The following is a 14,818-nucleotide window of genomic DNA, read 5'->3' on the forward strand; positions in this document are numbered from 1 at the left end:
CACTACCAGGTGGCATGTAGAGTCATACATTTTAAAGTTAGAAGGGAGCATTTATGATCAGCTTGTCTTGACCAACTGCAGGGCACAAGCCAGAAAATTGTAACTTCGGCCTCAAGCTCCAGAACTTCTGCCTGAGTGGTAGCACATCTTAACTGAAAGAATTCCAGTAGTGGAGAATCCACCCTATCCCAGTTGAACTGGGCCGGTCAGTAATTACCCTTGCAGCTTAAGCGGGCACCTTATTTCTAATCTGAATGGCTACATCTAGACTGGCATGATTTTCCAGAAATGCTTTTAAAGAAAAAGTTTTCTGTTAAAAGCATTTTCGGAACAGAGCATCTAGATTGGCACGGACACTTTTCCGCAAAAGCACTTTTTGCAGAAAAGCGTCCGTGGCCAATCTAGACGCGCTTTTCCGCAAAAAAGCCCCGATCATGAAAATGGCGATCGGAGCTTTTTTGCGGAAAACAAATCTGAGCTGTCTATACCGGTCTTTTCGTGCAAAAGTTTTGCAAAAAAGGACTCTTGCCCGAACGGGAGCAACATAGTATTTCCGCAAGAACACTGACAATCTTACATGAGATCGTCAGTGCTTTTGCGGAAATTCAAGTGGCCAGTGTAGACAGCTGGCAAGTTTTTCCGGAAAAGCGGCTCATTTTCCGGGAAAAACTGGCCAGTCTAGACACAGCCAATGTGTCTCACTTCTGCTTCCAGCCATTGGCTCTTGTTCTGTTTTTTTCTGCCATTAACTATCCATTTTTTTTCCCACGCAGGAATTTGTAGCCTGTGATCAAGTCACTGTTGGCTAAACTTATTTGAGGCAGGGTGCCAGGGGTGGAGCCTATGGGCAAGGCCTTGAGGCAGAGCCAGGGCCCCACATGGTGAATCCAGCCCTGTTTCCAGGAGCCTGGTCTCTCACATTTAAAACAAGCTGCTTGTTTTCCCTTTCAAGGCACTCACAGGCAGGGCTTGCCAGGCCCGGGGGCGGCTCTGGAGGCCTGGAAGGGGTGGGGCTGAGGGCCAGCCTTCCCCAGCCAGCCCTTCAGCGCTCCCGGGGGCTCTGGCGGCGATTTGAAGGCGCCCCGCCCTCTTTAAATCATTGGGCCCTAGTGCAGCTGATCCTTCTGCCTCCCCCCGTGCCCCCGTTTGCAGCTCTGCTCCCAGGTGTAACCCTGCACCCCCTACCGGCTCTCACTGGCTACAGATCTGCCAGCTCCTGCCTCCAGCACCCACTTCCATTTTCAAGCCAGCTCTTCTTGAAAGAGCTTTCTGCCAGAAGGCCTGTCCTGGGCCTGCTCTCAAGCTGCTCGGCTCCTCTCACGGGCCCAACCGGGGGCTAGCTCCCAGCCCAGCATCCTGCTCGCTCGCTCGGCGGCCTCCCTCAGGCTCCCAGAGCCCCAGCGCTTTGCTCTCAGTGGCCTGGCTCTCCACCCAGCTCACGCCGGCAGTCCCCCCCTTCCAGGGTACTACCAGTCTCCAGCAGCCTTCACAGAGGCTTTCCTCGTGTGCCACTCCCGCCAGGGCCTGGCACCCTCACTCCTTGGCCTCCGCTGGCCCCTCCAGGGCAAGTGTGGGCTGAGCCCCCATTGCTGCTGCCCCGCCCCACAAGTCAGTGGCAGGCGTCCTGGCGGTCTCTGGCTCTACCCAGCCTCCACCGCAGGCGCCTCTGGCAAAGGGGAGGTGTCTTTCTTGCAAAGTCAGTTCCTTAAAAATCTGCCCCTTTCTGCCTGGTGGGACTGGTGGGAGAACGTTTGTCTAGTGAGGCTGGGAGGGGCTCTCTTGCTGCGCAGCTCAGCACAGCGGGGATCTGATCTCGCTGAAAGCCTTTAGCTCCAGCTGTAATACAATAATAGCAGCTGCCTCCTCATCCCTCCCAGGGTGGAATTTCCCCCAAACATCACCAGCCTCCTCCTCCGTCCTGCATCGGCAGCAGGTTTAAACCCTGATACCTCGCAGCCCCCAGTGCTACCCGGGGGACCCTTCTACCAATCGCCGTGAAGAGGGGAGATTCCTGGCTCTCCAGCAGCACACGGTGCTCGGGGACTGCAAGCCAAGCAGCAGGAGGCAGAGAAATGCTATTTTGGGTCATTTTGAAAGGTTCCTTAATAATACATTGGTCCGAATGCTGCCTGGCCTCACAGGCAGAGGAGACCCAAACGGTGTCAACAAAGCCGTCTAAAACTCAGGCTTTCTGGAGCATGCAGTATGCAGGCAGGGGTGGGGTCTGCATATTCCTTCATAGCTTCACCATTCAAGGGTAATGGGCCCTTCCTAAACGTATGCCAGTAAAACCTTTACAGCAGGCCATCAAGTCATCTCTGTGTATAAATAATGCATCCATACATGTGTTTATAGCTAGCTATCCCGCATTGTAGTCCTATGGCCCGCCGCATGTCTTCTGTGAGTTCCAGGAGCCTCTAATGTTTTCTTGGGCACAGTAACCCAAGAGTGACACTGGTAGCAACTGCTGAAGTTAAGGGCCTTGCCACATAGCTCTGAAGGTGGGTTCCCCAGGAAGCTCTGGACAAGAGGAAGCAGGAGCTGACAGCCCCACCAGCCTGAGCCTGCGCACTCTGCTTCCTACCTCCCCAGCAAATGCAGCACGTGGCCCAGTCAAGCCGTTGCAACATCTGGTCTCTGACTCGCCCCAAACCTGCCTTGTCATGGCTGTGGCTGCCTCGTCCCCCAGCCCAGCTGAGAATGTGTCGTGGAGAAATCTCGGGGCCATCCATCCATAATGCCATTTGTCAGCGCCCAACACAATTTCCATGGCAACCATGCAAATGTGAGAGCATTCCATAATCATTAGGGAGCGGAGCTGAGCAGTATAAACAGTGACTGCAGTAGATTACATGCCTATTATGAACAGTCGCGGCTTCTGAGCACTGGTAATTATACCTAATTGTGCATTTAATTGTGTAATTGAAAACCCGCATATAGAGTTCAGCCTGGGCTTCTTCCCTGCCCCCCTCCAATGTCCGGGGAAAGGCAGCCGGGGCAGAGCCTGAAGCCACAGGGCAGTGCTGTGCCTAGGCCTCCTGGCAGCCACTCACACCCCACAATTGTGCACCGGCTGCCACAGAAGCTGCACATGCACAAAAGCATCCTGGGGATGGGAGAAGCAGGTGCCCCCCCCCCCCCCCCCCCCCCTGGTGCATCGGCCATAACAACATGGCAGGCGGCAGCTGACGTTAGCGAGGTGCAAGGTGGGAGAACGCGGCCAGGCCCAGCGGGGGGAGAGGAGCCTGGTGCAGCTGGGGGGAGCAAGGGGAAGCAGGATCAGGCCTGTGGAGAGCGACCCCATGAAGGGAGGCATACAGGGGCATGCAGCCCTCTTCTGGGACCCTCTCAGTGACCAATAGGGGCTGCTGCCTGGTGTGAATGGTCACTGGCAAACCAAGCAGGGCAGGGGATTTTCCAGCTTCTCTGCTCACGGGAGCTGTGGGGCCTGGTACTTCTCAGGCCCAGTGGATGCTCGGGGGCTGCAGGGCCAGCAATGAGCCGCCCCCGATGCATCAGTTACCATGGCGCTCAGCGGCCCCACACGGCTCCTAGGTGTGTGCGGGGGGGTTACCTCACCCTGCCGAAGAGCAGGCACCGGAGGAGAGAGGAGCTATCGAGAACACCCTGGGGAGGGGGGGGGCAGAGGAGGAGACAGCACCCCAGGGCAGTGGCTGCCCTGCAGCATGAACACACTCAGCCACAGGGCTCTGCCAGCGGGGCTGGGGAGAAAAGCCAGGAGCCATTTCCCCAGGGCGGAGCGCCACCCTTCTGGACCCAGATAGCCAGAGGGAGAGCAGGTCTGGGGCCCGGGGCAGTGGGAGGCAGGCTCACTACACGCCTCAGGGGAAACTCTGACACTAGCTGGGCAGGGCTGGGCCTGTGCACCCAGCCTGACAAAGGGGGATGCCAACGGGGAGTGGCAGGGTCTGAGCGCTGGGCCAGGGAGACCGTTTTAGGCAGCGGGGAGGTGGGGGAGGCCGAGAAGATTCACAGGCTGTAAGGCCAGAAGGGACTTTGTGATCGTCCAGTCTGCCCTCCGTGGAGCCCAGGCCACGGGGCTTCCCTGAGTGACCTGCTGCCTGTGGGGGCGCAGAGCGTCACGCAAACAGCCCGTTGTGGTTGCAGCATGGCCGGAGATGGAGCGTGCTGCTCGCCCCTTGGTAAGGTTCCAGTGGTTAATTACTCTCACTAGGAAAATGCATCCCTGAGCGCTCGGCTAAATTTATCTAGTTCAACTTCCCCTGGCTCAGGCTACGCCGTCCCTGCCTGACTGACAAGCCCATTACCAAGCGTGTGTTCCCGAGCAGGTACGTACAGCCTGTGCTCGAGTCACCCCTGGACCTTCTCTGTGTTAAGCTAACGAGCTGGAGGCAGGTTTCTAACCCTGTTGCCCTCCCGCGGCTCTTCTCTTCCCCCCTCCCCGACCTGCATCCTTCTGGAGTTGTGGGCCCCAGGATTGGACTTGAGCCGTGATAACGCCAGTGCCAAATACTGAGGTAACCGCCCTAGCCCTGCGCAAGACCCTGTTTCTACAGCTGCCGGGCGCATCAGCCTTTGGCAGCAACGGACCCAGGAGGCACCTGCCGACAGAGCAGGCCCAGTCGGGCCTCAGGAGAGCAGGGAAGGGCTGAGGTTATAGCTGAGGGAAGAAGAAGGGATGAGGCTTCTCCTGCCCCGGGCTGGTCAGGAGGGGCTGGCGGCCTGGCTGGGGAGATTTCTTCCTGTCCAGCTAAGAAAGAAATGAGGAAAAGGAAACCCTGGATCCAAACAACACCCAGGACCTGCCGTGTGAGTGTGTGTGGGGGGGAAGGGGGTCTGCTGTGTATGTGGGGGGGGAGAGGGGGTCTGCTGTGTATGTGGGGGGGGCAGAGAGGGGGTCTCGAGGTCTCCTGTGTGTGGGGGGGTCTGCTGTGTGTGTGTGTGTGTGTGTGTGTGTGTGTGTGTGTGTGTGTGCTGTAGCACAATTAATAATAGCTAACTTTATGAATTGGACTGGTGCCCAGTCACCATAGCATCGGAGTGCCTGCTAGATTAACAGGCTGGCATCCAGAGGCACAGGTGCTGAGTCCTGCTCTAGCTAAGGATGCTCAGCCTCCCCCCACTCCACCCTGGGCCTTGCCCTGCCTCTTCCTGGTGCCCCACAGCTGCCCCGCAACCACTCCACCCCACCCCTTCCCCCTGTCCCTGCCCCCCACCCTGCCTCTTCCACCCCCTCCCCGAGTGGGCCACGTCCTCACTCCTCCCCCTTCCTCCTGGAGCCTCTGAAAGCCACAAACCAGCTGTTTTGTGGCGGGAGGTGCAGGGAGGGAAGGGGAGGGGTAGCTCAGCAGGGCTGCCAGCAGGCTGGAGACACTGCGGGAGGGGGGAAGGGGGAGTTTGGCTGCCGAGGGTGCTGAGCACCTGCTAATTTTTCCCACAGGCGCCCCAGCACCCTCGGAGTTGGCGCCTTGTCAGGAGTCACCAGAGGGCTGCTTGTGTGGTTTTGTCTCTGTGGGAGGGGCAGGGTGGGAGCTGCGGCTGAAGTTCTCTCAGGCTGGGCCCGCACAATGCAATGCGGGCTGGGAGCTGTGTGCCCCGGCCAGGCAACGGGTGTCCGACTCGCTCTCCTCCGCGGGGTGTACATTAAGGGTGTTAACTAGCCGTTACCTGACCAGTCGACAGGCACGTCCGCGTTCCTCCTTTGAAATGTACAAGAGCCCCGCTGGGAGGAATGCAGAACTCCGCGCGCAGCCCGGGCCAGCAGGAAGTCTGGGCTGCATGTGGGTGTGCCAGCGGGGACTCTTGTGCATTTCAAAGAGGACGCGCCCGCATGGAGCCCGGGGTCAGTGGGGGACTCTGCCCCTCCATGCTGCGCTGCCACTTTGAAATGCCATGCGGAGCCGGGGTCAGTGGGGGACTCTGCCCCTCCATGCTGCGCTGCCGCTTTGAAATGTCATGTGGAGCCGCTTTGAAGTTCCCTCTGTTCCCTCCCTCTTTGTTGCCTCTGTCTGATAGAGGCAACAAGGGGGAAGGGAAAGCAACTAGTCGACTGACTATCTGATGAGCATTTGCTTATCGGATAGTCGACTAGTCCGGTACATCCTTAGTGTAAATCATGGCCCCATTCTGCTCTCAGGCACGGATCTCAGCAGGATCTCAGCAGACTCTGGTGGATTGTTACTCATTTGCACCACTGTGGGAGAGTTCAGAATCAGGCCCCAAGGACAACCCCTGGGGCCCTCAGTTGTGGGGGGTGCAAAGAAGTACCAGCTGACTGCAGCTGCCAACTGCCTGCAGCCCTTGCTGATATCAGTCGGCACAGGAAGTAACTTAGCCCTGGGAGTGTGCAATGGGAAACCGAACAGCTGCTTTGGACACAGGTTGGATTGAATTGCTGCCTGCGGGGCCTGGCCCTTGGATGGGGGCGGGGAGGAGGGAAGAGGTGGCCATTTTACCTGATACTGCAACTCACACTCTCCTCACAGGATCCGTCTAAAGCCCAAATCACCCAGCAGAGGCTGGGGCAGGACAGAGTGACCCAGCCAGAACGTGGCACCAGCTTTCCCGCCCGACTGAGACTTCTTCCAGGAAGAACGGAGCGATGTTCTTCCATGCTTCAATATCGGTTAACTGAATAGTCGAGTAACTGCATGAATTCTTATCGGTTAAGTCGGCTATTCCATAGTCCCTGGGGGCGGGGCCAGCAGCAACGCAGGGTGCCAGGCAGGAGCTACCCTGTGAGGGGAGCCAGTTTAAAAACCAGCTCTTCGTGCAGACTGGCTGCCTGTCACCCAGTGCAGGGTGGCAACAAGTCCCTGTCTGGGGGGGGAGGGGTCTGAATTCCCGGACCCAGCGCAAACCAGAACTGAACCAGGCTGCCTGCCCACCCGGCTCCTAATACACTTTCAATGCAGAACCACAGCGGGGGCAGGTCCCGGACCCCGTGAGAGCCAGAACTGAGCCGGGCTGCTGGCTGCTGGCGAGCCTGCTCAAAATGTAGTGGTGGGGAGGGAGGGAAATGCATGTGGTCCAGAGCATTAACCCATAAGCTCTTGCTTATCGGTTAATCGGTTAATCGACTACACTGTTATATCCCTAGTCCATACCCTATTGTCCCCTAAGGGCGCCCACCCCTGTATGGGAGCCGTTGTCTTGGAGAGCAGATGCATGCAGCACACACAGCAGCAGGGCAGGTGACTTTTTCCACCCCCTGGAACGAGCAACTTTTTTCTTTTATAAAGACAATTTAAATTCTAAGTGCTGGTCCCATGAGCAACAAAGAACCAGCAAGACCCGCACCCAACCCCGCTTGAATGAAGGGCAGCTGCCCTCAAGCAGCACTCCCCCCCACCCCCCATTGACTTCACTGTCCCCTTGTTCTTGTCTAACTTCGGGACAGCCTCAGGAGTGTGATGTGATTCCTTCCACTCAGCCCGATCTCACCTCTCTCAAGCTAGTCCCTCGCTCACATCGCCTCTCCGGGCTAACCAGAGCTATTATGGATTTTACATGTAACTGGCCCTTTTCTTGCCCTTCTGCCTGGTATTTAAATACACATCTGGGGACAGATCCTGCTTCCTGTTGCCTTTCCCCCTTCAGGCTAAAGCAGAGGTGGGCAAAAGGGCCTCCGAAGGCCGGATCCGTCCCTACTGCTCCCCCGCCCCCAGGCCAATCAGGGTCGACTCTAAGCCCCGTGTGCCCGAGGGCAGGGATCAAGAGACTCTGCACTCCCCCCCCCAGGACAATCAGGGCACACACAGTCTCCTCCCACCCTGCTCCCATCCTGCAAGGAGCACGTGATGCTTAGAAACACCACGCGCTCCTTGCAGGAATGGGACAGGGTGGGAGGTGACTTTGCCTGTTTCCCTGTCCCCAGGCTCTGATTGACCTAAGGGTGGGGGAGTGGCCATGTCCCCTCCTGCCCTGTAAGGGGCACAGCGCTTCAAAGTGCTGCACACTCCTTGCAGGACAGGGGCAGGGAGGCATGTGAAGTCTTCTCCCGCCCTGCAAGGGGCTCAGCACTTCAAGTCAACGACCAGCTGCTGCTCAGTTGGCAGTGCACTCTAAGCGTGGTGCTCCCTTGCAGGGCGGGGCAGGGAACGAGAGATGTCACATGTTCCCCCTCTCCAGGCCCCAACTGACCTGGGGGCAGCAGCGGGGAGGACAAAAAGTCTCCTCCCAATGCCCCAGGCGCGGGTACCTAAAGGGAACCGCTAGCTGTTCTGAACAGCTGGTGGTTCTCTCTGGGGTGTGGCAAAGACTTTGCACGTTCCCCCACCCCCAGATCAATCAGGATCTGTGAGAGGGAAAGCATGGAAGTGTCCCGACCCCGCCCCTTCTGCCTGAGGCCCCGCCCCTTCTGGGGCCACTTCAAAAATTTCTGAAGTGGCCCCTGGTCAAAAATTATTGCCCACCTCTGGGCTAAAGCCTCCTGTTTTTCACCTCTCGCTCTCATGGTGGTTCACAGAGATGAGGGAGTGTCGTTGATAACTTGTCAGTGACAGGGAGAAAGCAGGCAGCACGTACCCAAGGTAACACCGCAAATGAGCCGCAGAGCGAGGCACAGCCCCATTCAGTAAATAACTCCCTAACAAGTTTCAAAAACAACCTCTCCTGGAGGGGGGAGAGAGGGGGACTCGGTTTTTTCCTGTATCCAGCTTGAGATTCTGCAGCCTGCTTCTCAGAGGGGCTAAGCATCCGCTGCTCCCAAAGACCAACGGTGTAGGTCACTTCACCTCTCTGGGCCTCAGTTTCCTATCTGTCCTGATACTATTGACTCACTTTACAAGGTGCTTTGAGACACCGGGATGGACAGTTCTATGTAGCAGATGTCGGGACTTCCCCAGGCTACACTGCAGCTGGGAATTGTGATCCCAGCCCCGGTAGACAGATTTGTTCTGCCTCCACTTGCTGTCAGGACTGAGCTCCCAGGTTGCAGCTGCACCCCAAGAACTGACCCTGGGTGGGAGACAGAGAACAAGCCCTCTTGCAGTTTGCAACAGTTCCCCATGAGAAACCTATGCACCCCAAAACTAACAATACAGCATGCCCAAGCCCTCCTCTGCCCACATGGTCAAAGGACAGAACTAGGTCTGACAAACGCCACTTGGTGACCATTACAAGCGCCCAGGGACAAAGCAAGACACTTCCCCGGACGGGGCGAATGCTCTGTCCCCAGCATGCCGTATCCCCTCTCTGCCAGACACACGTGTGCATGGGGTCTCATCCGCCTGAGCCCTGACAAATGCCGCACCCTAGACCCCTGCTGGTTCCTTGGCTGGTTTAATCAAATGGAAAGTCCAATTCTCCCGTGTCATTTGGGAAGTGGAAAGTGAGCAAAACGCTGGCAGGTAAAACTCCCATCTAGTTACAATAACAATAACACGCCTGTTACCATAGCGATAACAATCAGTTACGGAGTAAGATTTAAATAAGAGCAGCCCTGAGTGACAGTCTGAGCACCACCGAAGCATCGCTCTGACCTCGTGTGTGACACGAGCCGCAGCACAAACCTGAGCCAATGGAACAAAGCAGGGCTTAAAGCGCCAGCCACGGAACCGGAGGGAAGGGTTAATATGCAATAAAACCCCGGCTGGGGCACCTCAGAGGGAGTTCAGGTGGGAGCTCAGATTTACATAAGATCATAAGAACGGCCGTTCTGGGTCAGACCAAAGGTCCATCTAGCCCAGTAGCCTGTCTGCTGACAGTGGCCAGCACCAGGTGCCCCAGAGGGGGTGGACCGAAGACAATGATCAAGCGATTTGTCTCCTGCCATCTCTCTCCAGCCTCTGACAAACAGAGGCCAAGGACACCATTTTATCCCCTGGCTAATAGCCTTTTATGGACCTAACCTCCAGGAAATTATCTAGCTTCTCTTTAAACTCTATTATAGTCCTAGCCTTCACCGCCTCCTCTGGCAAGGAGTTCCACAGGTTGACTACACGCTGTGCGAAGAACTTTCTTTTATTAGTTTTAAACCTGCTCCCCATTAATTTCATTTGGTGTCCTCTAGTTCGTCTATTTAGGGAACTAATAAATAACTTTTCTTTATCGGCCCTCCCCACACCACTCATGATTTTATAGACCTCTATCATATCCCCCCTCAGTCTCCTCTTTTCTAAACTGAAAAGTCCCAGTCGCTTTAACCTCTCCTCATATGGGACCCGTTCCAAACCCCTAATCATTTTAGTTGCCCTTTTCTGAACCCTTTCCAAGGCCAAAATATCTTTTTTGAGGTGAGGAGACCACATCTGTACACAGTATTCAAGATGTGGGCGTACCATAGTTTGATACAGGGGCAGTAAGATATTCTGGGTCTTATTTTCTATCCCTTTCTTAATAATTCCTAGCATCCTATTAGCCTTTTTGACCGCCGCTGCACACTGCGTGGAAGTTTTCAGAGAACTGTCCACGATAACTCCAAGATCTCTTTCCTGATTTGTCGTAGCCAAATTTATTTCACCCTTTAAAAAATGAAAGGAACAAGCCAGGCATCATCCTCCAGTCACTCTCGAGTGTATTTCCTACATCACTTCCCCTCCCTTCACCTGTCTCTGGCAAGCACCGATCCCCCCTGGGCCTGCCCGTGTGCTCACAGACCCACCGCCTCGGGATGCCTCTTTAACAATAGTGAACTGGGCCCTGGCACCGCCCCCGGAACTGACCACACAAGTGTCCTCATGGCACAGGAAGTCCCCGGTTCCCTGCCCAGAACTGCTCGACTCTGGGAACCAGTGACATCAAACAAAGCCTGGAGAAGCTGGCGTTACAGAGAGAGCTCTTTGCGAGGCAGGAGGCATCCCACGGCATTGGGAACTTCCTGCCTTTGTCGCCACCTGAGGAGGTGGAGAGGCAGGAATTCTTAGCCCCGTTTCATACCTGGAGAACGGAGCCCACTCGTGGCATAGGATTTGCAGTCTGGTGTTAGCATGTGCTAATGAACATGTTTTCAAAGTCTACGCCAGGCACACCACCATTAACCTAAGCTGAGGGCAAGTCCTGGAGGCAGTTACACACCTTCGAATCCTGGCCAGGACAAAACCAGAGGGGAATAAGTGATTTGACCTCAGTGACACAAGGGGTATGTCTACACAGCGGAGATATTTCGGGATACCGAGTTATTCCAAAATATCTACCCCACATCTTAGAAACACGCCCATGATTTCAAAATATTTTTCAAAATAACAGGTGGGCTATTTCGCCATCCCTGTAAACATTGCACAAGGGCTAAGGGATGGCTCGAAATAGCACATGCACTGTGTAGACAGTGCAAAATTTTGAAATAGCCAGGCAGGAACTGAACCCAGCTCTCTGCTCAGCGCCTCAGCCACAAGATCAGCCATCTTCCTTCTTTGCCCCCTTTGCCAGCTTACTGTCTTTAAAGGAATGGTTGGCCAGTTGAGTCATCACATAACTCTAGCATAGGTGGAGGTTGGGCTCACAAGCTCTGGGCCAGAGGATGTCTCAGTTGGCCAGACGCCCCCAGCAGTGAGCCCTGGCGATGGTAATGAGAGAGTTCAGACCCTCCCAATTTCTTCCTGAGATCTTAAATCAACCACATTGGGAGATACTTGGTTTCACTGGAGCAGAGTTGGGACACACTCCCTGTATATCTACCGGAAACCTTGGCGCAAGTTTCCAGCATCAAGTTTTTCTGCGAAGACACAGCAACATCTCTTCCAATCCTACAAGCATAGATGGGAGTCCTCTCCCTCATCTAAAGCAAACTTTTCTTCTTTTAAAGACCTTAAACACCAGCAATGCTCTTTTGGAGTTATGGATGGGTGAAAAAGGGACTGACTCCAGAAAATATCCAGGGTTGGGTTTTTTAAAATACTTGTATCATATTAACCACAAGCAATTCACACACAGTTTTTATAAGGAACATTCTCTAACACAGGCAAACTGAAGATCAAGACTTTGTAGAACAAAATGCAGTCGGGGAGGGAGTTTCACGCCCTGGGAAAGGAAAGGTGATTTCTCATGGAAATGACAAAACTTTGGCTGGAGCATCACTGGTAAGTTCCACTCTAAGGAGAAATCCTTTTCTGGCCTACAGTGTATCACAGAGCATTGCACAGAGCAAAGCCTCCCAGACAGTCACCAGCTATTAGACATCATTGTTACATGATTCACTTTCATGTTCCTCATAACCGCCATCAAGACATCGGTTTCCCCTTATATTTTAAAATTCTTTAACTACTTCAGTGTCGACTGCACAGCCCCTTGGGACGAAGAACTAATAATGCCATCCAACCCTAAGGCAATCACAGCATTGCTGTCTGGACATAGATTTGCTCCATTGTCTTTGTACACAATGGTTTTTATTGACCAGATTTACTTCAAACATGAGATTAGGCTTCTAGCAAAATTGGGCACAGTCTCTGGAATTTCCCTAGCCCTGGGCAAGTCTCTGTTAATCCCTGGATTGCCACAGAGGTGATCCAAATTCTACCCTGGTTTTCTCCATGCGAGTTTCCCATCTGTCCTGAAAAAGGGCCTTGCTAATTAATTACCTTCCTGAGTCTCCTTCCATCAGAAACCCTTCTAAGAGCATCAGCTGGCCCCTGATACTGTACCCCTGTCACAGGCTGATGAAGATTGATCTGCGCCCGCTGAAAAGCAGGACACATAATTATGGCAAATCTCAACAACCCTACAAGAAGGAGACCGATGTGTTTGCTCTCGGGCTCTCTCCAGAACATGCCTCCCAAAGCGCCTGCCACCGCCTGAGCCCCTCGCAGGCAGCAGAGTTCACAAAGTATCGGCAGAGCTTTGAGCCGGGCTCTGGCAGCCCGGCCCCTCGGACCCAGCGGCTCCGGGAAAGGTCAGCGAAGGGGCCAGAAACACAGACCCCGCCGGCTCCAGCCTCCGCCCCACACAGCGCGCCTGGCACCGGGGCGGGGAAGGGGTCACGTCCCGGCTGGCACTGACCCGTCCCTCGCCTGACCGGGCCGCCAGGGCGCAGCGCGGGGACTGAGCCCAGCGCCCCGCCGGCCACCGCGTCCTCAGCAGGGCACCCCGCACCCAGCGCCCCCCCGGCAGGGCACCCGGCACCCGCCCGCACCCAGCACCCCCGCGCCCAGCGCCCCGCCGGCCACCGCGCCCCCGGCAGGGCACCCCGCACCCAGCGCCCCCCCGGCAGGGCACCCGGCACCCGCCCGCACCCAGCACCCCCGCGCCCAGCGCCCCCCCAGTCACCGCGCCCCCCCCCCCCCGGCAGGGCACCCGGCACCCAGCGCCCCCCCGGCAGGGCACCCGGCACCCGCCCGCACCCAGCACCCCCGCACCCAGCGCCCCCCCGGCCACCGCGTCCTCAGCAGGGCACCCCGCACCCAGCACCCCCGCACCCAGCGCCCCCCGGCAGGGCACCCGGCACCCGCCCGCACCCAGCACCCCCGCGCCCAGCGCCCCGCCGGCCACCGCGCCCCCGGCAGGGCACCCCGCACCCAGCACCCCCGCACCCAGCGCCCCCCGGCAGGGCACCCGGCACCCGCCCGCACCCAGCACCCCCGCACCCAGCGCCCCCCGGCAGGGCACCCGGCACCCGCCCGCACCCAGCACCCCCGCGCCCAGCGCCCCCCCAGTCACCGCGCCCCCCCCCGGCAGGGCACCCGGCACCGAGCACCCCCGCACCCAGCGCCCCGCCGGCCACCCCGCCCCCGCCCGCGCCTTACCAGCTGCAGGCAGCAGAAGGCGACCAGCGTGCAGCGCCCGTTGCACTTGCCCATGGTTCGTCGCGGGAGCCGCGGATCCCCCGCGGCCGAGCGCTGCTTCCCTCCGGCCTCGGCAGCCCCCGCGTCGCCGCTCGGCCCCGGGAGCCCGCTCACAGCCGCGCGGCCGGCGCGTGGGGGCTGCCCGGGGCGCCCGGCAGCGGCTCAGAAAGGGGCATTTCCCCCGCCCGCCCCGCGCCGGCTGCAGCTCCGCCCGGGCTGGCCCCTTCCCGAGCCGGGGGCCGCGGCGGCTCAGACGTCGCCATCCATCTCCCGGGAGCGGCTCTGCGCCGGCTGAGCGGGGCGGGGAAAGCGGCGCCCCCCGCGCCGCACGATCGGGCATGGGAGGTCGGAGCCGCTTCTATTGTCCCCCCCCCCCGCCGCCCCCGGGGAGGGCGAGCCTGGGCGAGCCGGCGGAGGACGCCAGCCGGCCGGGCGGACAATTCCTGCGAGCGGCTGCCCCGCTAGGCCACGTGGCTCTGCCCAGGCTCGGGGCGTGAGTCCTGCTCCCTGCACCTGGCCGGGTGTCCCTCTGCTGCGGGCTGGGGACAAAAGCTCCGCTTGCCTCGAGCTGCAGCGGGGGCTGGGCCGCTAGAGGGGCAGGGCAGGCTCGGCTCGGCTCGCTTTGCTTTGCGCCTTCGGGCTCTAGGGGTGGGTTGTGCCCAGGAAAGCTCTTGGCACCAGCTGCCCCTTGTGCTCGGCGCGCAGGTGCGGCGGGACCATTCGCTGTTTCCCCAGCGGCCGGCTCCCCCGTTGTGTTTTGAGGTGCAGCTCCGGCCTGGGGCTCCTAGGGCGCAACTGGAAAGAAGACGAAATATTTCCCGAAGGGGCCACGCCTCTGTGCCGGGGCGTTCTGGGGGCCACGCACAACCAGCAGCTGCTGTCGGAAAGGGTAGTTGGGAATGTGCAGAGCTGGGCACAGCGAGCTCCAGCTCCTTCAGGACAAGAGAACCCGCAGTCTGATGCCACCCTGCTGCTGAGCCAAGCAGCTCCCTGGGGATTTACAGGGGTGTGAATGGGAGGAGAAGCTGGCCCAGAGACTTTTAAAACTGCCCTAAACATCATCCAAAATGGAGGATTCTGCCCCTACACTGAGAGCTGGTCTACACAGCAGGGCAAAATTC

At 57.7% G+C, this 14,818-nt stretch overlaps 1 protein-coding gene across 1 annotated transcript in view; it reads right to left on the bottom strand.

Moving 5' to 3' along the window:
- The window catches only part of NKAIN1 (sodium/potassium transporting ATPase interacting 1), a 211,299-nt gene extending 196,820 nt beyond the window's left edge, over window positions 1-14,479 (bottom strand). The window contains exon 1 of the mRNA XM_075908789.2: window positions 13,659-14,479. Coding sequence (XP_075764904.1) covers window positions 13,659-13,712 — 54 coding nt within the window. The 5' untranslated portion in view covers window positions 13,713-14,479. The remainder of the gene's footprint in view (window positions 1-13,658) is intronic.
- Between the last annotated feature and the right edge of the window lie 339 nt (window positions 14,480-14,818).

The sequence above is a fragment of the Pelodiscus sinensis genome, chromosome 26 (assembly GCF_052426305.1).
Source record: "Pelodiscus sinensis isolate ZL-2025 chromosome 26, ASM5242630v1, whole genome shotgun sequence".
In the NCBI taxonomy this organism is placed as follows: Eukaryota; Metazoa; Chordata; order Testudines; family Trionychidae; genus Pelodiscus; species Pelodiscus sinensis.